Source organism: Osmia lignaria, chromosome 5 (genome assembly GCF_051020975.1).
Source record: "Osmia lignaria lignaria isolate PbOS001 chromosome 5, iyOsmLign1, whole genome shotgun sequence".
Lineage (NCBI taxonomy): Eukaryota > Metazoa > Arthropoda > Insecta > Hymenoptera > Megachilidae > Osmia > Osmia lignaria.
Genome location: NC_135036.1, coordinates 10,943,797 through 10,969,283, shown reverse-complemented (window position 1 = coordinate 10,969,283; position 25,487 = coordinate 10,943,797). Strand labels below are relative to the sequence as shown.

At 41.0% G+C, this 25,487-nt stretch overlaps 2 protein-coding genes across 11 annotated transcripts; one reads left to right on the top strand and one right to left on the bottom strand.

The window, feature by feature from the left end:
- The first annotated feature begins 12 nt into the window (after window positions 1-12).
- On the top strand, window positions 13-2,286 carry LOC117604714 (U3 small nucleolar ribonucleoprotein MPP10). Its single transcript, XM_034325103.2, has 4 exons — window positions 13-186; window positions 285-1,629; window positions 1,698-1,806; window positions 1,878-2,286. The coding sequence occupies exons 1-4, from the start codon at window positions 110-112 to the stop codon at window positions 2,240-2,242; spliced, it is 1,896 nt and encodes a 631-aa protein (XP_034180994.1). The 5' UTR covers window positions 13-109; the 3' UTR covers window positions 2,243-2,286.
- Window positions 2,130-25,371, bottom strand: tgo (Aryl hydrocarbon receptor nuclear translocator homolog tgo). Of its 10 annotated transcripts, none has more exons than XM_076688248.1 (14): window positions 25,229-25,371; window positions 24,214-24,425; window positions 23,624-23,687; window positions 12,454-12,534; window positions 8,555-8,712; window positions 6,336-6,653; window positions 6,063-6,266; window positions 5,383-5,535; window positions 5,159-5,317; window positions 4,931-5,081; window positions 4,692-4,849; window positions 4,436-4,620; window positions 4,231-4,372; window positions 2,130-4,169 (listed from the first exon to the last, which is right to left on the bottom strand). In XM_076688248.1, the coding sequence occupies exons 2-14, from the start codon at window positions 24,248-24,250 to the stop codon at window positions 3,952-3,954; spliced, it is 2,028 nt and encodes a 675-aa protein (XP_076544363.1). In that variant the 5' UTR covers window positions 24,251-24,425; window positions 25,229-25,371; the 3' UTR covers window positions 2,130-3,951. The 10 variants fall into 10 exon arrangements, with proteins under 10 accessions (XP_076544363.1, XP_076544361.1, XP_076544364.1 ...); XM_076688246.1 differs by having other exon boundaries at window positions 8,555-8,716; window positions 12,455-12,534; XM_076688249.1 differs by having other exon boundaries at window positions 8,555-8,716; window positions 12,455-12,534; window positions 23,624-23,678.
- Between the last annotated feature and the right edge of the window lie 116 nt (window positions 25,372-25,487).

The window sequence follows — 25,487 nt, the reverse complement described above, 5'->3', positions numbered from 1 at the left end:
TCCAGTAGGTATCGCACCACGCTCATGGTGTTGTACTTACATGGAACGAACATAACCTGCTTATTAAATAATATTTAAAGAAAAATTGTAATATAAATGTGAGTACAGAATGGCTGAAATAGATATATTAAATAGCGTTATATCTGCTATTGATAGCAATACTAAAAAACCAGAACAATTCTTAAAGTGAGTATTTTATAAAGGTTTCTTTATATAACCTATTTTAATACCACTTGTTAAGAACTGTTAATTCATTAAATATTTTCATTTTATTTATGTTTTAGCGTTCAAAATGAAATTGCTCTAAATTTTAAAGATTCCATAAAACGTTTGTATGACTTTACAAAAGAACAATCTGAGAGAAACACTAATGCTTTACCAGAACTTGTAACAGAAGGTTTTGATGAAGAGCAGATTTGGCAACAACTTGAATTGCAAAATGAAGGAGAACTTGAACATTTTATTAGCAATGTTTCAAGGGTTTTAGCTAAAAACAAAAAGTTGACAATACCAGTTAGTACAACTAAGCCAGAAATTAAGCAGAACATTAAAAAAGACATAACAGAGGATGAAGAAAATGATGAAGAAAACATGACAGAAGGAGAAACTTCAGAGGATGAGGCTGAAATGGAAAGTATTTCACAAAAACAGAAAGAAGCCACAAAGAAACATAAAAATAAACCATCAATAGTAGATGACAAATTTTTTAAATTGCAAGAATTGGATGAGTATTTGATAAAAGAAGAAAAAAAGGAGAAGCAAAGTGAGAAGAATGAAGATGAGTCTGATGATGATGATGATTCAGTAGATTTATTTAATGATTATTCTGATAAAGAAGATCAGAAAACTGAGGAAGGAAAATTATTGAAATATGCAGATTTCTTTGACAGTCCACAAAGTGAAAATGAGGATCATGATGATTCTGTACATAATAAAGATACAGATGATGACAAGTCATTACATGATAGCAATTTGGATAGTGAAATGGAAATGGACATAGAGAATGAATCAGCAAATAATAAACCCTCCAAGAAAAAAGTTACATTTAATCTCACAAATGATTCTGATGAAACAGATAGCTTAGATAATAAAAATGTCAGTACAAAAGAAGATACTGAAATTAAATCATCTTTTGAATCACGCCAGGAAAGACTGAAGAAAAGGATTGAACAATTAGAAGAAGAAGCTCTTGCTGAGAAAGCTTGGCAGCTTAAGGGTGAAGTAAATGCAACAAGCAGACCACAAAACTCTCTGTTAGAAGAATTTGTAGAATTTGATGTCACAACAAGACCTCCACCTGTGATTACTGAACAAACCACATTGAAATTAGAAGACATAATTAAGCAAAGAATAAAGGATAAAGCCTGGGATGATGTTGAAAAGAAGTTTAAACCAGTTGAAACTCCACTAGAATATAAGAAGAAGTTGATCTTGAACCAAGAAAAGAGTAAACAAAGTTTGTCTCAGATTTATGAAAATGAATATCTCAAACAAAAGGAAGCATTAAATCCAGAAAGTAATGAGAAAGAGGAAGAAGAACCAAAATTACATATTGAAATTCGGGAAATGATGCATTCCTTGTTTAACAAGTTGGATGCCTTATCTAATTTCCATTACACACCAAAACCAGTAAGATATTTATAACAAAATTTCTTAATTGAACGGGAGTCTTTTTAATTTAATTTTATTTATTTCAGGCTAAACCAGAAATTAAAATTATTAGTAACATTCCTGCAATTAACATGGAGGAAGTGGCTCCAGTAGGGATGAGCGATGCTGCCTTATTAGCTCCAGAAGAAATTAAAGGTACATACTTTTGAAGAAATTGCCTTTTTCGATTCAAATATACTAAATTTTATTGTTAATCCTTTTTATAGCTAAACCACGAGGTGATCTCATTGGTAAAGCGGAACGTACTAAGACTGATATGAAACGCGAACGAAGACGTAAGAAGACAAAACAACGTACGCGACAACAGGCAACGGAGAAGAAGGAGAAACTAAACGCATTGAAACCAGGAATCGCTAAGAAAAAGAAGAACGATGCAGAATTAGTAAAGAAATTGACCAATAATCGAAATGTGATAAAAATGGACGAGACAAATTACAAGGTTCCAAAATCGTCTACTGCATTTTTCAATCAGTTACAAGACCAAGTGAAAAGTCACATCAAAGCAAAGACTGATACAGATAAAAAAAAGAAACAAAAGGATAATTTGTCTGCTGTTAAGCTGAAATTGTAATTTTTGTATAGAATTATTTAAATAAAAATATGTTGTACACGTTTTATGCCCGCTTTTATGCAACCTTTCCTCAATTGTTAACAATCAAATACAATAATGAAAAAATAATTTTAAACAATAGAGGATAAAGGATCATAAAATAATTCACATATATGTTTCGAAGTTTAATCAATTATTTGCATATACATATTGATGCCTTCGTCGACTTCAATATGTTAATTATTGTCAGTATCGTAGCTACTTTCGACATAGGATGATTAAAAAGAATTATACGTGTAATGTAAACTTTTATATATTAGTGACAAATGTTCCCAATTCATCATGATATGCTGCAATTATTTCTTTTCCTCTTTCTACTTAATAAGAATTTGCTAGACATGTACATCTACAATGCATTAAATCACACGTGGTTACTTATAAATGCAACTATATTCATATGTGTAACATTATCTATAATTTTTTTTTTTCTTTTTAGAAATATCTAAAAATGGTGTTTTGCGCAGAGAAGCGAAGTGGATTACACATAATTTTGTACATCGTGTTGTGTTTAAACAATTCATTCCCGTTTCGATGACGACTTTGACGATTGCACTATTTATAATTACAATGACCTAAATTAAAATAATTAAGCTAATCTTAGAAATCTAACGATAAGTTTTTGTATTAAAATTACCGTGATTCTTGTAAATTTAATTGAAACGTTTTTTTAAAAATATTTTTTTTTTCCCCTTATCGTTTAGAATGGATCTCCTTCCTTTTTAAATATTTGACGATGTGCTCGTTCCTTTAAAAACAAAATTCGCTACTACGTAAAAGGAAAATTACACCCTATTACTTATCGATATAAGCACAGATAAGGCGTTCAAATTCTATAAAAATGTAAAGTGGTAATAATCGTACAAAATACATGCAGTTCGATAAATGTGTTTGTTTGAAAATCTTAACGAAGCGTCACTTTCTTGAACAATTACAAATCTTACACGCATTTTTCTTTGTTTTGTCCAAAATTTTATACACATACTTACATCCATTAACAATAGCTCAATGAAATCCTAGGCCTCTCTATATCTAATCATTTTTGACCGCCATTTACAATTCAAAATATAAACCTATACCTATAACAATATTTATTAGAACAGCGAGGAAAGTTTGAAATTTAATTTTTGATTTACAATGTTTATCTCTTTTTTTTTTTGAAATTGTTTTCCTTATGTTCTAAAATCCGGTCAATGCAACAAAATGATAAATGCAAATTTGTGACACAATAGGAATCATTGTACGATGAAATTTCAGAGAAAATGTAACAAATGGCGATGGATGTAAATGTATTTATAACGAATTTGGAAGACAAGTCAAAGTGTAAAAACTGAGAAGACAAAGTGATACACGAAGAGTATAGAGAGTAACGAGCCAGTTGTGAGCTATTGTGAGTGATGGTGAGTTTAGAGAATTCTGTGAGATTCATTGTGTGTAAGACATATCATATAGATGAAATTTTATAGAATAAATCTTATCCGTATCATTTTACTTGAACCCGGCACGTGGGATTTACTTTTTTTATTTCAAATAATCCCTACAAAATTAAATAAAATGCCGAAATTAAAAGTGTGGCTTACGATACTCGGAACAATCTCGGGACTCTACCGGTGATTCGAACCTTAAAGCTTTTTTTAAGGTAGATGTTTATCAGGCCTGCTACTTCCTTGTCGCTACTCAAAATTAGTATTGAACATATTTAATTCTTCAAAACCAGATGCACCACCTTGATCTTGCAGCATCTGTAACATATCTGACAGTTCTTGGGGTTGCGTGCCAGGTCCACCTTGAGAAGGATGAGGTGGTTGGGCCTGTGCAGCAACTTGAGGATTCGATTGTCCACCGTCTTGTTGAGGTGCTTGATGTTGCTGGCTTTGCCATCCCCACATGCCTGACGGAATCCAATTATGTTTTACGAATCGGTATATTAAATTATTCAAAGTTTTACTTACCAGGATTATTAGGTACTGTTGTGACTGCGTGGTACTGGGTAGCTGGTGTCCTAGCACCGCTACTTAATTGAGTATATGTTGGTCCGTTCGGTGACCTCGATGGACTTAATTGATTGTACTGATACCCTTCTGTTACTGGTTGCTAATGTAAGAGAGCGATACCATTGAATAATTTGTCGAAATTTTAATGACAAACTACGCTTACCTGTCTTCCAATGGCCCACGCCTGCTGTACAGGGGTTGGAGAGGTGTTAGCTGGTTTTTGAATTCTACTTAAAACTGAAGAGGACGCGCTTTGCTGTCCGGGCGAGCCATAAGCTATCGGCGATTGCGTCGTCTCGTACCCTTGATAGACATTTTGTGTACTAGACGGCCTAGGTTGTTGAGGACCTGACAGAAATTATTTGAAAATGAAAAATTTATGAACAAATGACTTTTTGTTGACAGAATTGATATTTTACCAGCTGTAGCAACAGTTGCCGGGTGCTGCATCATGTGGTGCCCAGAATATAGAGGATCCCTGGCAGGATGTCTTTGAAGAGAATAATCTAAACCAGGTTGTCCATAAGCAGGTACAGCTTCATTTTCTGTCTGACCATCGCTACCAGGATGGAATGACCTTAACAATTTCAGAACGGAGTAGCACAAAGCGAACTAAATAGAATAAAACAATTTATGCGTTCGGTTTAACGATTCATACTTGGCATGTGTGTTCGTGCAGACGATGTATTCAACGTCGTCGTTGAAGGGGTTTAAGAATGCAAATGCGGACGTCCTTAACCACACCCAGTCGCGATTTTTGGCTCGAAATCTGTACATCACAGACACAACTTGTCCTTTCAGCTTCAGCACTGCAAAGGAAGGGTATTCATTAGCAACAATGAAGCCGTGTATCAATGCTTTTCTCTACGGTTCACAAGTGTTTCACCTTGCTCGAAACTTTCTCGCATGTGCGTCAAATCCTCTGGGTGAAAGAATTCGTAGCACGGGTGACCTAAGAGTTCGGAAGGCGTGTACCCTAGAATTCCGCCCACTCTTTGGTCCACGAAGGTAAATTTACCTTCTGCAGAATGACGTGAAATAAATTCTGAAACATCAAGGTGTTCGAAGTTAGATGTAATCTTGGTGGAAGAATGAATAAGAAATCCTTACCATTATTGCTATTGGAACCTGCTAAATCGCTACTATTTGGTGTGCTAGTGACCTGTAATCGCCCGATCGCAACCAGGCAGTAATGAGCGCTGACGTTATCCTCTGAGACCACACCATCTGGTCCCACTTGAACAATGGCAGGCTCTCTGTCATCTGGCATATAACAAAATTAACAAATCTAGCCTACCTTAAGGTTACGGTAATCTGACTAATTTATTATACTCGAATATAATAATTGTGCACGCGAAGGTTGAAAGAAAGGAAAGATGATGATAATCATCGATGAGACTCGGTTCGAGGCGGAAATGCGCGAAAATCATCACGAAACCCTTTTGTTATGCATCGAGGGTCAACGATAAAGCATACAAATTCCGCATCAGACCGTCTCGACATAGTTTATCGGTATTCCGATCGTTCTGTCGGCTGTTAGGTCAAGACGATTCCATTCATTCTTATAAACCGATCATACTATCCGTCCTGCTGTACGTCTCCGGCCGGCCTCTTAATTTATAGTACAAACGTCGCTATCCTCGTATTCTACGAAGCCGCCGGTTCGTTCATATTCCTGCTGCACAACCGTCTCCCTCGCTTTAAAATAGAAAGTTGGCGCTACGTCGAGCGGTCGACCCGTTATGTCCACGGATCCCAGACGAAACATTGGAACCCCGCAGCAAACTCACCTTTCGGGGGCCAACTCTTGATATACCCTGTACAATGAACCACGGCGTAATTCTGGCCGTCCCTGGCCGGTGGTCCCAACGAGTTTCTCTGTTTCATACGGTGGAGTCCATGGGCAGCAGCCATGTCCCCCGTCGTTTGGAGATTGCCGACCTTCATGCGACAGATGAAGCCTCTTCTTGAGCCCATGCACAGTCTCATCGACGCTGTGAATAAGATTTTACGATCGGTCAGGGTGTTGTAAAGACGTTAAATAAGGTTGTTCTTCTACTCACACTGGCCTTCTTTCTTCACGGTCCCCGTCTTCAGGTCCAGCACTCTGCCTCCGTTTTGTGGCTCGCCGCCGCTCAACTGTTCCCTCACTTTTTCAGTGTCATCCGGATGAACCTGCGAGTACAAGCTGGTGCCGTACCAATCGTTCTGAGTGTAATTCAGAACCGGCGCGACGGAGTCGGACACGTACATGATCCTTCCGGTGTCGCAGTTGACGACGAACAGGAATCCGTCGGCTGCCTCCAGGATAAGGTGTTTCAACTCTTGGTCGGTGAGGAACGATGGTTTGTAGGCGCCGTCCGGGCTCGTGTTTCCGGTACCTAAGACAGGTCAAATCCTACGTTTCAGTTACAAGTAATTGGTATTGATTTTTCGGAAAAGAAATTTCTTCTTATTGCGCTTTCGAACGCACGTGTAACGAGGGATACTTTTCGGACGAAACGAACGTTTGTCGATGGATACGTGCGATTACTTTTCTACGTGTGGATCACGAACGTCGTCGATCCTCGGGTATAAAAGACAGAGGGAAATTTAACGAAAAGTGTCAGGTCGAAGAGGAGGACGAAAGAAGAGAGGGAGAAGGAGAGTCGGGGGTACCAAAAACGAGGACGGGGCAACTCGGCAGCGTAGGTAACTATCGAGGTGCAAGATCGGAATTGCAAAGCGGACAGGATCCCGCGAGCGAGCTGAACCAGAATGAGATAGGGAGAGAGAAGGAGAGAGAGAGGGTCGCGATGCGATCTTTACCCCGATATACGGAGGAATTCCGGGAAGAGGTACTTTAACGACTTCCAAACAAGATCTATGGAAGACCCCGGGTGACCTTCGTTACCATTACCTTCCACGTAGAGGAACCTCTTCGATGGACATTAATGCTGCAACGATTCCTTTCCTACCCTCCTCTCTAACCTCGCGCGCGATAACGATGACTCCCGGCAAACTTGGCACGCTTTTAATCTGGATCTATGTAATACACTATCCTTCCATACCGACAATATAAATCATAGTTACGATCGAGATTCAACGATACGAGAAATCTCCTTTTCACTCGGGACATCTGCTTTCTCGTACCGATAACAGTCGCTCGGTGGTTCGTTCATCGTTTGATCTACCACTCAATTTTCTACTCATTCAGACATTTATTTCATTCGTTAATTAACTAATCGACTATCCGAACACGCTAAGACAACCCCCAGCCTTCTCTTCTCTTTCCAGTCATTCTACCGAATGGAATCGTTAATAAAAATCTGACGGATCGTTTGAGGAAAAATCCCGTGGTCCCACGGGTGCATCGCGTACGAGGGTGGTGCGTGTACGCGGCAAACGAGCCACGACGTATCCCGGAGGTGACAGCCTCTCCTCTCCTCCGGTCAGGTAAGAGACAGAGGAGAGAGCTCTCCGGTTCGAGCAATTTGTATTCAGCGGCCCTCTTGTCGGGAAAGAGGAGAAGTGGCTATAAACAATGCGACGCACCACCAATACTTAGCTGGAATTACGGCACGCACACAGATTCAAAGAGAAGGGGAGACCGATGAGGATGGTTTGAAATGTGTGCGGACACGCAGCGCAACAACAGGGGACCGGGGCTAAAGGGACAGCCGACGTACGGGGCAGCAACTCCACCCATCTTTGCACCGGAAGCATATATCGCGCTTTCTGCATTCGATATGACCAGCCAGCTACGAAACCTTCGGTGAATTACGACCGTTCCGGTACGCGACCGCTACCATCCGCGATGAATTTTCCTCCTCGAGAACGCAATGACAAGAAACGGTTCGCTCTTCGTCATCCCTCTCGGTTTCTTGCTTCTTCGAGGACTCGGGGGGTTGGACCAATGGTTTCTGGACGACAGTGACCGGGGGATGTAGGGATAACTTGGATAAGCCTTTATCGTAGAATAATTGGAAAGATGGATTTAATAAGCCGAAACGTTAATTACCGTGAAAAATATACGTTTCCGACGTGGCCGTCCGATAAGGCACAAAGTAGTTCAATGCGGAACGTGACGATTAAGCTTCGACGATGTTTAAGTTATCCGGCACGAGCAGCAAAATAACTTTGGCAACGCGATCGCGAAGCTTTGACTCGGCCCGATTGAATTACGCTCGATACAGCTTGATTTTACAGACCGCGACTTATTGATGTATACCGAGGTTGGAAAATATCCGTGATATCACGGTTAGGTAAAGAGACATAAGGGATGTCGAATTAAGGGACTCACCTCTGAGAGCCCTCATATGGGCCACCGCCATCCTGAGTATCGTCAATTTGTCAGGTTTCCTCGCGAGGGCCGAACACGTGGGTACCATGTCCGAGAGTTCGGTGATGTAGGCGGTCATCTTGTTCCGCCGCCGCCGTTCGATTTCGCAATGATTCTCCCTGCAGTAAGTCGCAAGACAAAGCCAAGGTAATTGCATAGTTCAACGTTTAATCTTTGGTGAAAAATGCGTCTTGGATATTTTAGAAAATTCTTCATAACGCGATCAAATATCCTTCTTCGGGGAACGATTATGCAGAGGCTGGAATTCAGAGGAATTATCAAAAAGAAAAAGGATAATTTCACCGGAATTTCGCCGACGGCCGAAGCGATTTTTCCATCTGGCGACGTCATTGATAAGGGTTGTTCGTGATCAATGGTGGCCAATAAATTGTGAAACGATGCATCATCGACAAGGGATATCGGGTGAAACCACAATTTCAAGTGGTCCCCTGTTATTACGCTACCAGAGGGTAACTGCCGCTAGTAACGGCGCACGTCTGTTCGGCATCGAGCTGGTAATTGGCGTCGAGCAATCGTAAATTTAATGGCATTTAATTCCTGATAATTTCACGAACGAAACCTCGATCCAGAGAACTCACGCGATACTTTGGAAATTACACCAGTGATAATATATGCACGCATCCTTTGCCAACCGAGGATATTATTTCTTAATCATTCGTGAACCCTGACACCGTTCTAATATCTCTTATCCTAATCATCGATCCACCTACTTGATCTTGGATCTTACAGGGTGTTAAATATAAATTATTTTTAAAGTAGAGAATCCTGGTATCCAAGCCAGGAACGAAATGAAAATACCTAAATAAAGAAGAAAAGCGAAAGACAAGGGTACCGTTTCAAATTGACTCGCAGACTAATATCTTCGCTTGGTGAACACTGACCTCTGCTTAAGTTCCGCGTCCAGGACGTCCACCCCGTCTGAAACATCGCGACCTCGTCCAAGAAAAATCATTCTCCATTTTGTTCCCCGGAGAAAAGTCGACGAAGAGTACCGGTGAAAGCGTCGTTAACGTAACGTAATTAGTTTGGAATGTCGCCGACATCAAAGAGTCTCGTAATTACAGTCATACTTCTTCATCAGTGAAATGATCGAGGTCGCAAGGACCGAAAGAGAAATTAATTTATTTCGATAATAATCGCGAAGATTCAGAAATGATCCGAAGCGAAGGTAATCGAAAAGGGACTTCAACTTGAACATGCAACATCGAAGATTGCAAAAGGAGCAAAAGTCGGTGGATAATTTTGAACCGAAGGTTCCAGCAGACAGGACCTTTCATTTGGTTGGAAGTCGAAGGGAATCGGTAAGGTTCCCCGACGACGTAGACCGGAGCAGAGGGCCGCTATTTAAAAGAGGCCAGGGCGCTTAAAGCGCAAGTATAAAGCAGGGTATGTACCGTGGAGGACGGTAGAGGAACATGAAGAGAAAGGGGCAGAAGAAGAGGAACGCGATCCAAGGAGCAGGATAGAGAGAACTCCTGGGTCAAGGGTCAGACGTTCCGAAGTTGCCCGCTCGGCTCTGTGGGTCCAGCAAACTATGTACAGGGTGTCCCTATTCAGCAACGATCATCTTTTCCACTTCAGCTTCTTCTTCCCATTATTTTAAAATACTACTCAATTTCATAGAATTCATTTTTCATTCAATTTTCCCGATGCGGAGTCCAGGTAAAATTTATTCATTAAAATTTTTCAATAAATCTCGAAATGAAGTGTAAAGGATTTGCAAATTATTCTACTCGGGCTACCGGAAAATGTATAATAAAGAAAATTAATACTCTGTGCCCAGTAATATTTCACGAGCTTACAATTTCATCCAGCAACATTAGAATTACGAAAAAGACCCATCCTCGATGGAGATCCACCCTGTACATCGAAGCCAGCATTACGATGATACAAAGTCGGCACTGAAATACACGTACCGCACACATAAAATCGTTCTAAGGGGGAAAAAACGAGTTCCTCGGCATACATGTACACGCGAGAGAACACGTAGGAAAGGAGATCGCTCGAATCATCATCATCATCATCATCATCGATACGTTCGATATTACCAGAGAATCCTACGAACGACAACGTCCGCGCGTGAATTATGGATTCGTCTAACGATCAAATGGTACCTACTCCTCCCGATAGAAGTTATAGACACCGGTGGAACAATGAAATGAATTATGAATCGATCGAGGACCGTTTAATGCGATCGTATTCGTTATCAAATATATTCCGAACGCGCAACTGAGTCCGCGGACATATGCTAACCAGCCCACCGTTGTCGACTGATTTATGCCAAATCTTAATATTCTGCATGCTAATCGGACATATCTGCCCGTTTTCCGCTCCCAACGGGATAACAATCTTTCCTCTCCTCGATTTTTCAACGAATTTCCGAGTTGCTCGAAGCAGCGAATTTAATTTCATTACGACAGGAATCGAAATTTATTCAAACGCCGTATAAGGTAATCATAAAATAATGGAACGGCGAATACGCGGCCAGTTGACTGCCGTTTAAATCATTTTCAAACGAAGATGTTACCATCCGAGTGAAACGAGTGACCCAGGGGACGATAAATTTTCTCGCGTTGTACATTTACTACCACGCAAGTGCTATCTAACCAGTGATCGTTTCAATGTACCTCGGTGATTTTGACTGACGATGAATCATTGAATTAGTTTCATTACTGGCAACGCAGGGACGGTAGAATAACGAGAAAATTTACCGTTTCTCTTTATTTCGACAAGATGGTTTTATAATTTCATCGTGCCTGGATAATATCAGGCCTGGCATTACGGATAACGGAAGACTGGAATCTAACGACTGTAACCAGGTTGAGAATAATTTCCATCGACGTATCTTATTCCGCGAGGACAAGGTTGTTCGATGTTGCTTCAAAGCTAACGACTGATTCTGAACAGGCGATCCGAGGGATGATTCCTACGATGATGACACTATTCCAGTCGAAAAACAAGACACGGACAAGAGACGTGACAATCTTTGATATCCCCGGTAAGAAGGCGAAGAGAGAAAGGAAGGATCGAATAATCGGTGGAGAGAAAACGAAGAGGCGGGAGGACGAGGATAAGAGGGTTGGCGCGGCTTGCGGCGGCAGCCGGTAATTGCGTTATTAACTTAAAAGCGAGGTACCTCCAGCGTTCGCGACATCGGGGCTCTGTTTTGTGGCTAGCAAAACTTTTGCCACGAAACCCGCGCTCCTTCGATCAGCTGATCATTTTCCCGCGCGATTCTCTCGGTTCCGACGTGAAACGCTACCCTCGATGATGACTCCAGAAATTCAGTATCAATCTGTACGTACGAAATTGTTCTTCGTATTTGATATCGCGGATGTCAAGAAGCAGCGTATCGCGACGCAAGATCGAGATTACATCCCGATGTCTTCGGTATGGAAGGACTTAAAGGACCCGGTACTCGTGCGAGCACGTATAAGTGGCTGATGTTCCCACGCTGGAGCAGCCTGCAGGGCTTCCCATTCCGCTATCGACTCACATTGCCGGCTATATCATGTAGGTATGTATGTATCTTCGTACTTGGCCGGGCATGTACAGGGTGTACCGGTGGAACATATTGGGCCAGGATTTCGTGATACGAATTAACAATGACGTCTCGACGGCTATCAGGAAACAAGACTGACTCCTGATCACGAAGAAATGTGGATCGATGGTACTGAGATTCCTTGAAAATGTTTAATTAATCCTTCGAATTAAGGATTGTTATTCTTTTCAAATAAAAAGACGCATTTTTCTTCAGAAAAGAAAAACGGATGTTTAACCCGTTCACTGACCTCTCTCATTTATTGTAAGAAAACATGCACGTCGAGCCTGACACTCACCTCGCAAATCTTTCTTTGTCCTGTACATTCTCGTCCTCCAGCCTTCTATATTTACACCCGTTAGGATCATCCTCGTCGGATCTGCAAATATACAAATATTTATGATCATTTAGAATCATGATTTTAGAGATTTTTACAAGTAACGTAACTTTCAACTTTTACAACTCCTCATCCCACCTGCTTTTGTTAAATTTTGTAAAATTCATTTATGTAGACTAATGGGACTTGTCCCATCTATTAAAATTAAAATTAAGGTGACTCGTGTAACATTCGTTCCACCTTCGATGGAATCCTTGTTTAACGAAGTCGGAAGCGAATCAACCATTCAACGACCTAGAATCAAAGAGAAAAACACGAGTGTTCGCCACGTGGCAATGATATCGAGCCTGAAACGAGCGTTGTCTCCAAAAGATTCGTTGCGCAAAAGGCAGCACAAGCGAAAAAATTCTTGCTTTCCGACCTTCGTTCGCCGAAGAACGTTCGACGAAACTCGTAAAAGAAGGTGCCATCTGGCCGGTTCGACCGATACGATATTCTAAGAACGTAGCGAATAAATGTCGCGTCGATACGCCGGGTGTAATCACTTCCGGATTACCAAACGCGACTACCGGCACTTACAAAATTGGCCGTCGCTCTATCCAACTTCCCCAAATCTGGAGCGTCGTGTAACAGTTAGCCAAGATAGACGGCTGTCTCATGAAATATTCACGTTCTGTTCTCTGGAAATCGAATCACCATCACCATCGACGAGAAATCGCGTTGTATTCAAAATCATTTTTTAACGAAATCATCATCGAAAAATTGTCACCGTTTCTTCCCACGTAAAGAATGTTTCTAACGTTCTCCAGCTTATTTACATGTCAAATTCCGATCGAATTCCTCAACTTCTAGCCGCGTTCTTTTCTCGTAACTAGATAGTTTGAAACGTCCGCACGTTTCAAAGTAACTGTCATGTGGTAAAAAATTTAGGTGTGTCCGGCACCAATCAACAGCTAGGACACACATTGTAGCAGAAGTAAGAGTCGTTGATGAAGTTATCAGAAAAAAAAATTGAATTTCACTCGAAAAGGGATTGCTTATGGGGTGACCTAATGGAAATCCATAGGCCGATCGTCAGTCAGTCTATTACAAGGCGCTCGGCTGATGTACGCTTCTGACCCTGAGCGAAAAACTGAGATCCCCTTCTTCCCCAATCCCCCCTTCCTTTCCTGTTTTTCTCTTTCTTTGCTCTGGTGAACGCCACGAAGAGCTACAGCCAGCATCTACTCCCTCTCCCTCCTCCTGCCTCTAACGCCAGGGCCTCGTGGGTCCCCAGAAGACGAAGAGGTGGGGGTGGTGTAGGGCCCGCAGCCAGTGTATCCGGGTACACCGAGAAGGCTCCATATTCCTACTCCCCTCCCCTCCCACCCTTCCTACCACGGAATCTCCCTGGAACCTTCTTTTTCTGGTCTCCTTTTTGCTCCCAGCAGCCGAGGTCCCTGGCTCGACTCCGACGAGACGAAGAGAGGCGATAGGGCCCGCAGACTTATGGAGTACATAATGATGCGCCCTGCGGTATTATGTCGACTTAACAGATACGTATGCATGCTTGGTAAGCAGAAAACGCGATGTCCTCTCGAGAAGCTGGGACCTTTCCGGGCCACCGTACGAGCCGGTCGCTTTGAGTAACTGACACGATAGGGACGGAATTGCTTTTTCGTGGACCCATTCAGAACTTGCCGGCGACGTATCGCGAAGGATATTTCAAAATTTTTCGTCCGGTATCCGAACTTGTTTTCACCTACGGAGCCTTCTATTCTATTGTTCGTTCATATCTGATTTCTAACATCGATAAGCTTCTCGAACAAGTTCGACGCGACATTTTGGATACCGATCGTAACACGGTGAAAGTGTCTACCGATTCCAGAGGGTCGCGGCGCACGTGTAGATTTTACAGTCAGATCAGAAATCCTCCGCGTTTCTTGTATCGCGGTGCACTCGATAATTTGTAGCCGCAAACGCCGTGGGAATGGAGAACTAGAGGATTCAGATTTTTATCTCCTCTATTCAGAGATAGTAAATCATCGGAAGCGGTTGAACGCGGTAGAGATCCTAGGTGTCTCGAAGCGACGCGAATTACCCGATCGCGGAGCTAACACCCACCCTTCTCCATTTCTGGAATTCATTTTCTATTCCTAACGCTGACGTTGATACGATGATTGATTCTCAACGACGGAGAATCAATGAGCGAGGAAAATCTAATTACGTATATCAAATTGCGTTGTTCAATCGCAACATGAAATTGTATGCAAATCATTACTTCCTTCGTGACTGGGTTCGACTATCGGATTTCGATTTTTTTTTTTCTACTTCTTCCTTCCACTTACACCGTTGACGATGTTCTTCTTCTTATCAATGAAATTTTTCTTTCAATTCATTAATTTGACAGATGAAAATGAAGAGACGTTTCGAGAGGATACGTTAAGTTCCTTAACGAGCTTGCTAACACGCGAATCCCGATACCGGCAGCGTACGGCAAAAACAACAAATAGCTTCGTTAATCTGGCAACAGCACGTTCTCTCATCGACCATTATCCTGCGTATAAGGATCGTAATAATGTCTTGATAACCCTTTCTTAGCGCGGCCAGTATCGTCGGCCAGGTTTCTTCTAATGCTATCTTCCCCTCCCTCGTTAATGAGATGCGGCGTTACATACGCTGTAATCAATCTTAACATGCTGCGAATAGCAATGATCGCGCTGCTGGATACTTTGTCCAACCAGCCGACAATTTTCTCCCGGATTAAACGTTCAATCATTCACCCTCCGGGATTGATTAATTAAACCGACGCTGCTCGACGAGCGACGTTAAAGGATCGTTCGTAAAATTTGAAAATCAAAATTTTCTTTTTAGAGGATCTCAATTTTATATTTCAATTTGAAAAAAAATAAAATAAAAATAAATTTCACGATGGTGTAAACTCGTTAAGGGGTTGAAAGGGAAAAAGTTCGATCGGTTGGTATCGACGAAACGCGGGTGGAAGAGTATAAAGGCAGGGACAGTAAAGGCGATCGTGAGTCGCGGAAAAATCGTAGCAAGGAACGAACAGGGGTCGGTAGGAGCGATCGAGGAGGCGGTGACCAATAAGGTCGGAGGAGAACGGATAAGAGTTCCGGACTTGGAGAACGATGGACCGCCTCCTGGGCCCGTTCCTTGGGCCCGCCAATAGCTTCGCTCTTTCCTTTTAATATGCGAACACTCACCGCCGACATTACCGCTTCTCCTAATGAAAAAAACTCGCACACTAACGTGGCTAAGTGTTAGATCACTGGCCCGAGAGCTACCTCGTGGACACCGTTCCTCTTCGTCTCTGTCCCTTCTTCTTCTCCTCCTACTTTTTCTTCTTCTTCTTCTTCTTCTTCATCGTTCAACGACGCCTTCCTGGCGTGCTTGGCAATCGACAGCTCTCCTTCGGGCTACGGCTACCTCGTAATACGCGTCCAGGGTGCTAAAGTTAAGGGTTAATCGAAGGCTCCCAGAATATTGTAACTACCTCCGGACCTTATTCGAATTCAAATAAAAGGCTATTAGAATCAACCCTTATGATTCTTCCCGTCGATGGACCCTCGCTACCTGTTGCTTCGTGCCATCGAAAAACACCCCATCCCCCGAGATCGACCCGTCCATTCTTTTCACCCCCTTTTCACTTACAGAGAGACGTAATTTCCTCGGGAACGTGGAAATAGATTTGTACACAGGCTTTCGGTTCGTTAACCGTGAAATTAGTCGAGGAACAATGGCCGACGGAAGGGTGAATTTTCATCGAAAATCCACAGGTGAATCGCGACAAAAGACACAAAAGATCGGTCGATTCTCGATCGTTTCACGGTAGAATGGAAGCGACGAGGAACTAGAGCATTCTCACGGCTGAGGAAACCCTTATTGTTTCGGGAGTGCAGGATTCGCCTCGAGCGGAAAGTCACGCCAGCGAAAAGGAAACAAGAAATCTGGTTAATTGCCAGCAATCATGTTCGTACACCGTGTAACAGCTCGTTGTCTCTTTCGTTTAACGCTTCGTTTTGAATGGCACGCTTCTTTATAAAGTAAGAGGCGTTGCGTTCGTTACGAAGGTTAATAAAAAAATTAATTTCATCCCTCCGTTAAAGTAGAGAAGGAAGGGTTGCAGCGACGAGAGCCGACGTTGCGTCTAATGCTGTCGAGCTTAACGCGGTGTGCTCGACCACGTGCATCGAACGTGCTATCGCCAAACAAAACCCGGTGCTCGCAGAATTCGTCACGTAGCAGAGATTTGTGGCCGTTCGCGAATTCACGCAGCCGATTACCAGATCATTACCGTTACGTAATGTCCCGGGGATAGGGAATTCTTCGACCAGCATCGCCATTTTCGGACGATCAACTCTCGCGCGATCGATCTTCCAGTTTCCACGGGAATATCACGAAACCTCTGTCTATCCGTTTCATGAATGAAATTCTACTCCGTGAAATACCAGGACGAATTAAACGTGAATCAAATTGGTACCGCTACCTCGAAGCCTGTTTATTTTTATAATTAATTCCCTTAGAATAATAGGTTATTCAATTTCTACAAAGTAACATTTTTCGTTCCGCACGCTGCAGTTGCATATCGTACGAAATGCATTTTAAAAGCTAATTCATAATTCATGTAAAAAAGTGCAAAAATATAATACGAAGTACCGTTAAAATTGACCGAATAATTTATCATAATATTTTCATCTTATCTACGAATTATTCTTTTTTTTTCACTCGAAAACTTGGTTTCATTGGAAAAATGAAATTGCAACACTGTTCTAGCAACAAGTTCATTGAACCGGATGAACGAACGACGAGAAAAGTGTGTTTCGAGACTGAATCAGTCGCGCATATTATTTTCGTTCATAATTAAGAGCTTATTAGTAACGCTCGCTAAACGCATCGCATAATGCATATTTATGTCATACAGCATCGACGAGCATTACCGCGAGTTTGTTGCAGAAAGCAGCGTGTAAAAAACATTTAACGCCTTCATTACCGCAAATTATTATCTAGAGAAATAGTTTTAACTCTAAGGCTTAACTCTATTCCAAATTTTTCTTTCTTTTCTCCTTTTACAACCCTTACGGCGATGCTGATTTCTGGATAACGTGTTAATTAAAGGGCTCGTTAGATCAGCGACGAAAAACCGAGGCAGAAGTCCGAGGGAAATCGAATCGATCTTATTATCGCGTTTCATCGCCAACAAAACATAGGGATTCTCTGGTAAAAAGCAGCAAACTAGGAGTTCGTTATATCCTCAAGGTTGAGAGATTCGTTCGTGCCTTGGGGAACCGTAAGAATGTCCTCTGCAAGAGTTGACGAAGAAGAGGAAGAAGAAGGAGTCGATGAAGCGTGACTCGGTCGGATTCGACGAAAGTGAGAATAACCGGCGAAGATAATAGGCTGACAAAAGAAACAGAAGCAAGGGTGGGGAATGAAAAAAAAAAAAAAAAAGAAACTCCCTTTCACGGCTATACCACCGGCAACGGTTGCCCTTTCGATAGATCGAGTTTTTACGCGATCGTAGAAATGCCAATCCGCGCTCACCTCGACCATTTCGAGGGGCCATTTTCGCGGACAAAGAATTTTTACGCTCCGAAACGTGGCCCGTTTTGTCGCGAGAGATCGATCGTTTATTTTTCCTTTTTTCAACCCGAAACTCCAAAAGGACCCGCTTCGATAAGGTATCCTCGAATGAAAATCAAGATTTCTTTGTATCTTTTAATTTTGCGAAATAATCGTTCGAAAGATTGAGAAATAAACAACAGATAATTTCGTCGAGAAAACGTGTCCTTAAAAACGTTTAAGTTTGTGGTAAGATGAAAACATCGAAACGTTTGTTTACCCAAAACTCTTTTACATGCTGGGTTTGTGTAAAGAACGAGCATACAGAATTTCTCTACGTATAACAACAAAAAGAATTGTCGCTTTGTTTTCCTTCAGAAACATTTATTTATTACTCGGCCTTTTCGTCCGTGTCGTAACTCGGCATTTCATTCGTTGCCAGGGAATTAGACCGCGTACGATTTTATATGAAGAAAAATTGAAAAAAAAAAAAAATAAAAAGTATTTAGAAATAAAAATGAAAAGCAAACGTCTTTCCTCTTTTCAACTGCGAATTTTCTTCGCCTGTTAATTAATCATTTAATAAGAACGATGACTAACGATGACAACGAACGTGTCGATTGAAAAACAGTCACGCAATAAACATTAAAATCCCCCCTCTAGCATCTTCCGAAGGCGAAGTATGAGGAAGTCGTATATTCGTTTTTCAGTCCTTTTGTATATATAATGAGGCCCGTTTGACGTTACGCAAGACATTGTACAATAATGAAGCAATTTACTTCCGCCAAAACGTGACATTATTTATAATCCGTTTCGTCGACGTGTTTTGTATTTCAGAGAAAAAGAAAAAAAAAATGTTGCCGATCTTGTAATAACAGCTCCCCACGAGTAACAAGTCATTCCCAACATTCTAATACGAATTCGATCTACAAGAAACACCTTTCTAAATGATACCCAGCTTTTTTCCATTATTGAAGACAAACAGGGGGTGTAATGGATGACTTCTTAAAAAATCATTAGTGCGGGCATTAAAGTCTCCCGTACTTTGAGGAATTTTCAGGAGAAATTTATCTAAGATGAAAGGGTGCAAGGGTTAATGAATTATTAATTAAACAATTTTCTCTAAAATTAGGGAGTAGATTTTTAGAAAAAATGATTTGTTAATAGTGTAAGAGAATGTTATCTCTGATACAACAAAAGGAAACTATTAAAAATCTACAGAAGCCTTTGTAACAAAACAATATGTTAAGAGTTGTTGAATTCGCTATCAACTTGCCGTTTACGTCGAAGCTGGTAGCGGTAAAACAGTTTTACGATAGTTCACGTAGTTTTTACGAGAGTTTCACCGATAATCGGACTATCTTGATTCAAGGGTAGCAGAGTTCTTTAGTTTCGCGACCAATCGCTATCCGCAGCCTGTTCTACGACGAATTGTTATTAACGATACCGCGAAATCTTTTTGTCGAGCTGATAACGGGTCTACGTGATAGATTTCATGAAGAACTCGACGATTCTACCTCGTCATTGACTAGTATCAAAGTTCGCTTCACCGATCGAGACCTTCTTTTGGAGAAACAGATTTCTCCCCATTTTTTATTATTATTTTTTATCGAACTTACACTGTGACGCACAACAGCTACTCTTATCACTGATTACTCTCATTTCTCTCTTCCACTTACTCCTCTTTTATGCCTCCGCCAATCGTTCGATCGGTGTTAGCATCCGTGTATATCATTTAATCCAATTTCGAGAGATTCTCGAGATAATTTTGATAATTCGAATACGGTTAATTGGTTAATACGTTGAATTACGTAGAATTTCTTTCTACGCTTACAGTGGAAATTATTTTTCTCTTTCGTAGATAAATATTGTTTACTGGAATTTGAAACGAATTCCAAGATAAATTGATAATTTTTCGCAGAAAATCGCCAGTCGAACGAGCGAATCAGAAATGAAAAATGGCGAAGAGTTTCGTACGTGATTCACGTGCACGTTGTAACACAACGCGAGCATAATCATCTATACTTTGTTAGAAGAATTCTGATAGTTTTGCTTTGACTCTGGTTCGAAAGGCTGTCCTAAAAGGAAACCAGGCACGGACTTTGTTCATTCTTAACGACGTATCTTTTCTTATCAGAGACCAACGAGCTACACCAAAGCAGCTTCACTTTGCCATCTTCTTGCGCTAATTATAACTATTCGATATCGATTACACGGACCAAAAAAAATCAAGCAGCCTTTTATTTTTTCCTTTACAATACAGCTCTCCTTAGAAGCCTCAATTCATAAGAAAAAAATACCAACACTCTTCCAATGCCCACCAATCTTGTCAACCTATCCAAAAATCTATCTTTTCATATACCGTTAACCCTCCTCCCTTTTACCTACTTTCGAGTCACCAGCATTGGCGTAACTAAACAGGGCCCAGAGTGGGCCTGACCCCCTCTCAAAATACAAACTGGTCCCCCTCTCAAAAAAAAATTATTGGAATAAAACTATACTCGCCCATAAGTATACAATGGTCGTTTCGTAGCTATCATAGAGAAAGGGTTGAACATTGAAACCAAAGGACTTAATCCATAAAAATTCCAGTTACGCCAATGGTCGACAGGTCAAGAAATCCCTGTTGGTGAACAGAGACTCTTGAAAAAAAGAGAGAAACAGGTGATTTACCTCCGTCTTTTGGATTGTTGCGCGTCCGTGTGGGTCGGCTGCATATGATGGGGCGATAGGTTGGGCCCGTAAGACAGAAGCTGACTTCCGGCGGACGGGCAGCTCGGCGGTGGTGGCGGTGGGGGTGGTGGAGCCAATTGATAGCCCACCGAGGCTGCGGAGGGTATGTAATGGGAAGGGCCCGCTCCCGGGCCCAAACCGACCCCATACCCTCCGCTACCTGAACCACCCCCGTACATGCCGCTACCCCCGGGGTACTCTATTTTGACGACGGTTCTATCACCCGTTAAACCTCGAATTCTCACTACCGACACCCTTTGAAACCGATAGTCGATCTTACTACAGAATATTATCTCTTCATCTTTTACTTCGAGTTGTGTTCTTTTTTTCAATTTTCTTTGTAGTTTCACTGAAACGTTCGCACAGGTCGATGGTAATCACAGGAAAACTCCTGATTCCATGATTGTACTCGGCGTTCAGGAAAATTGTCGATACCATAGCATCTTGTTGCGTTGTTAAGATACAACTTTTCCAGATTATTCGACGGTAGAACTAGTCCCAGTGTTTCATAGTTCCTTCACACGGGATTCGAAGATTCTTACTCCAATCCTCGAACCGTTCGTTCACCTTCCCTCGGGTTATCTCGTCATCTTGTTACCGAGGTTCGCGGAAAGATCTATGCCCGACGAATCTTTGATACTTTACACCCCGTTCGCAACGACACCGCGTTATCTGCCAGATATTCCAGCCCCGTTGCTCGTAGATATGCCCGGCTATTTTTCCACGATCCAACGGATGTTTATGGATCACGCCTCAGGAATTATCCGCGCGCCTTTACTTTCGGAAAACGTTGAAAAAGAAATGAAATTTTCTTCTTCTACCTTCCACACGGGTTACATCTTTCTTCGCGTTTCCTTCGCAGCAGTGGACAACACGGTTTAAGGAGGCTCGCTGGTAGAAACGTTTCGCGAATGTTCAGAATTCCATTCTCGATGTTGGCTCAAGTTTTGCGCGGAATGGACGTCGATCGGATCGCATTGTCGGCGCTTTCGGTGCCGTTTTGGAAAGTATGCACGATGGATCGCTTTCACGCGCTGAACCGTCCTAATAAGACCCGACTAATCTAAACGATCGCCCCCTCAATGACACCCATTATTTCAGTCGTAGTTTCACCTACGAGCACCGACGCTTGCCTCCATTACGAGCAAACGGAACTTGCTTCATACATCGCTCGTGTAAATTCGGCTTTGATTTACAATAAAGCCACGGTTTCTCGTGTTCTGGCTGTTCCTTTGGAAAATTCCTAGTTCCCGCTGTTCCAGTGATTTTTCGGTTACATTTCCAAATGAAACGTGGGTCAAGGTTCGCTTCGGTAACCGAAGTTCAACTTGATACTTTCACGATCAACCGAAGACTGTCTTAAATTCCAGAAAGCAACACTTCCACTACAGTTCCACTACGAATTATACAAAATCCTCCATCGATCTTCCCGCCGTAAACCAAATTTTATTCATCGAAAACAATTATTCAACTCCACACTTTCACAAGCTACGAATAAATGATAAATCCTAAGTTTTCCTTCGATCGAGGAATAGAGTTTCACATTTTCGCGATGGAAAATCGTTGTTCCTTGGAATTCGTGAGATCAACGGATGGAAAGGTGCAACGACACCACGTGCGTGCAACAACACAAGGAAAGCCGATAGAACGGATCGAAGATCGATAAAATTGGCGATTCTGTGGCGAAACGAAAGGAAAGAACACGGAAGCACGTTCATCGGACGGGATGGGTCGCCGACTAGTCACCACCCACAACTCGCCAGTGACTGATTCCACCATAGCCGCATAATGTGCCGCTGTGCTATACCCCGCTAAGGACTATCACTTCTCCCACCAAGTGGAGCCCGGAGAACACAGCCACCGTGTAAAGCATGACTTTTAACCGGGATGCATCGTCCTCGTTCCGTGCAAGAAAACAGGACCACGAGGACGATACCGATGCTACGATCCTGTGGACGGGTTCGCCAACCTGGTCCACGAGGAAACCGTACAGGAAGATTTGTTTTCGACATTCTTTTTGATCTTTAAACCTTTTTCAGAGCGAATTGATAAATTAATTGTTAGACTCCCTGAGATTTTCTTCAAGTTCTCCAAGATCAACAAAAAATTATATGAAGTAATAATTCCTCGCTAATGAAGCTAGATTAAAGTTTACCTTATCCATTAGGCAGACGATGAAACGAATTATCGAAACAAATGGAGAGAAGCTAACGAGAGTAACCGAAGGAAGTGACTTATTACAATGAATCATTGTTGCAGCTGCTCTATTAAATAATTCATATTTTATATAACTGAGGTTTATGTAATGTACAACTTTTCTTATCATCAATTTCATTTTCAGTATATAATAAAATAATTCAGTTTCTTGTAATTCGCGATCCTTAGATGGATAGTACGAGGACAAATAAAATTGAAATATCATGCTCAACTTACCTTCAACAAGTTCGTCCTGTATATTTCTAAACTATGGTAGTTAATTAGGTAATTAGTGCCGAAGGTAAAAGTATACGACGTTTGCGATAACAAAATATTTCTTTCTAAAAAAAATTTTAAATATCCCCTCTTTCATATTTTAATATTAATTTCATATTCTATGCTATTAATTTTCTTATGGAATTCAAGCAATATTAATTTTGAAATATTTTACATAAATATTATATTCAGTATTTATTAATTCCTTTACAATTAGGAGCACCTGCTTCTCTAATGTATACTTTTATGCCTTAAAAAGTATGTATATCATATCATAAATATATGTATGCTTTGTGATATGACAAATATACACACAATTACAATACAACAATGCTAAATAATTCTAATATTTTATTTTGTAACTTACCCAACATGTGACATCCCAGCACTACGCTTCTGCGTCATTTTACTTGGGTCACTCCCTGCAACAACTACAAATAGTAAAAATTGTGGCACCCAACATCAGTAGCACAAAAACAACTTCAATATTTTTGCATAAGCTCTTGCAATTAACACAATTACTTATATTAATCAAAATAAAGTAAGTTAAATGCCATACTAAGTATTAACTAGAACACAAAGCTTTTAAATGCAATTTCAATACTATTCAAAAGAAATATCACTGTATATTTCTGTGATCATTCTTTGATATTCTAACAGTAATATTAATATGCATTACATGATGGGAAGGTTTATAAACATTCTCTTTTACATACACACACAACTTTCAGAAATTGAAAATCATGCGTGGTTCAGAATCATTACATAAAATGGAAAAATTGCTTTTCATACTGTACTGTAGCATCACGTCTACAACTTAAGCCAGAAAATTATGAAATGATCATTGTGAAGGAAGGACAATAACTGTTTCAAAAATTCATTCGTCTAATGTTCGTGTGAATATTAATTGGCTATAATGAGAAAACGCTTTCAATGTCAAATAACAGAGTTACTCACCTGGTATGGAATGGGCGATCGTGGATACAGTGAACATTTCACGCGAACAATTCGCGGCTAATGCACCTCATCAACATCAAAACTGGGTGTTTACACTCAGCAGTCGCGCCATTTTGAAATTTTACTCGGAATTTTATTTTTCCTCGAGCCTTCGAACACGAGTCGAAATTACCTCGATCGCAGCGCGATCTGTTAGATGACTCTCTGAAACGCTTCACCCCGAAATATATAAAAATACACGTATATAGACACGTGTTTTTCTTTTTCATCTACATATCAGACTTTCAAACTTAAAAGCACATTATCCTTTCGCAGTAAAATTCAGTATGTTTTAAAGTATAACTTATTCTTTACTAAATTGAAAAGAATGGACGTCATGTTTGCAATGTGTCCTTACACGCGAATGACTTACTACCATTCGGAGGTAGTGCTTGTTACGAAAGCGGCAATTAAGTTTATTAATAATTATCAATAGTAAGTAAGATAACTGAAACCGTAATTAATTGGGAAATATCTTTTTAATCGTTAATTGCTAAAAGATTGCACAATTAAAATGGTACTAGTGGTGCCACCTACAAATATTTTTATTACATCATTGAATACGAAGTTAATACGTAGTACTGAAAGTTGACTTGAAAATTTTTGACGATAATTGCCATTTTTGTGTATTTACATTAGAAGAAGAGAAAAGATTAATTGATTATAAACAAATATAGCTGTATATTATATACCTCGTTTCTTTGAAATGTTGTAATTTAATCTATTTGACTGTGACAATGGATAAGTAAGGATTCTTGACTTACATTGAATATTTTGACTATGTAGTGTGAGAAATAGTTTTATTTGAACAGTGTTGTTGATTAACGTAGAGTAGCAGTTGAAAATATGTTGTGGCAAACGTTGATGTTTAATCGCATGGCAGGAATATATATTTAATAAAATTTCTATAAACCACATCGCTTTCATGCGAACCGTTCATCGTAATTTGAAATAAGACGCCGTAGCGCCGGTATACCTGTATCTAGCCTGTATCTACTACGCAACTTCCGCTAACTCGCTGCTGAGCAAAATGGACGCCTTTGTGTCTGTTTTCCTCGTATTCACACTATAAATACTGTTTTCCCCGCGATGCACCACCTTTGACATGGCGATGTTTACGCGGTGTCGTGAGAAACGTGAGTGAAAATCGTGCCGTGCCACGAAGTTAAGTGCATTCCTTGGTGATCGATGAGAAAACGTATCCAACCAAATAGGCCACAACCACGGATGACAAT

What these genes read in the sequence shown, in the direction of transcription:
- LOC117604714 (XM_034325103.2), top strand. Translation starts at nt 110, where the DNA reads ATGGCTGAAATAGATATATTAAATAGCGTTATATCTGCTATTGATAGC. An exon ending in TCCATTACACACCAAAACCA is followed by an intron (nt 1,630 to 1,697) that starts GTAAGATATTTA and finishes TATTTATTTCAG; the next exon opens with GCTAAACCAGAAATTAAAAT. An exon ending in AGCTCCAGAAGAAATTAAAG is followed by an intron (nt 1,807 to 1,877) that starts GTACATACTTTT and finishes TCCTTTTTATAG; the next exon opens with CTAAACCACGAGGTGATCTC.
- tgo (XM_076688243.1), bottom strand. Translation starts at nt 20,963, where the DNA reads ATGTACGGGGGTGGTTCAGGTAGCGGAGGGTATGGGGTCGGTTTGGGC. An exon ending in CAACAATCCAAAAGACGGAG is followed by an intron (nt 12,535 to 20,724) that starts GTAAATCACCTG and finishes GTATATTTGCAG; the next exon opens with ATCCGACGAGGATGATCCTA. An exon ending in CGTGGGCCATTGGAAGACAG is followed by an intron (nt 4,373 to 4,435) that starts GTAAGCGTAGTT and finishes CTCTTACATTAG; the next exon opens with CAACCAGTAACAGAAGGGTA.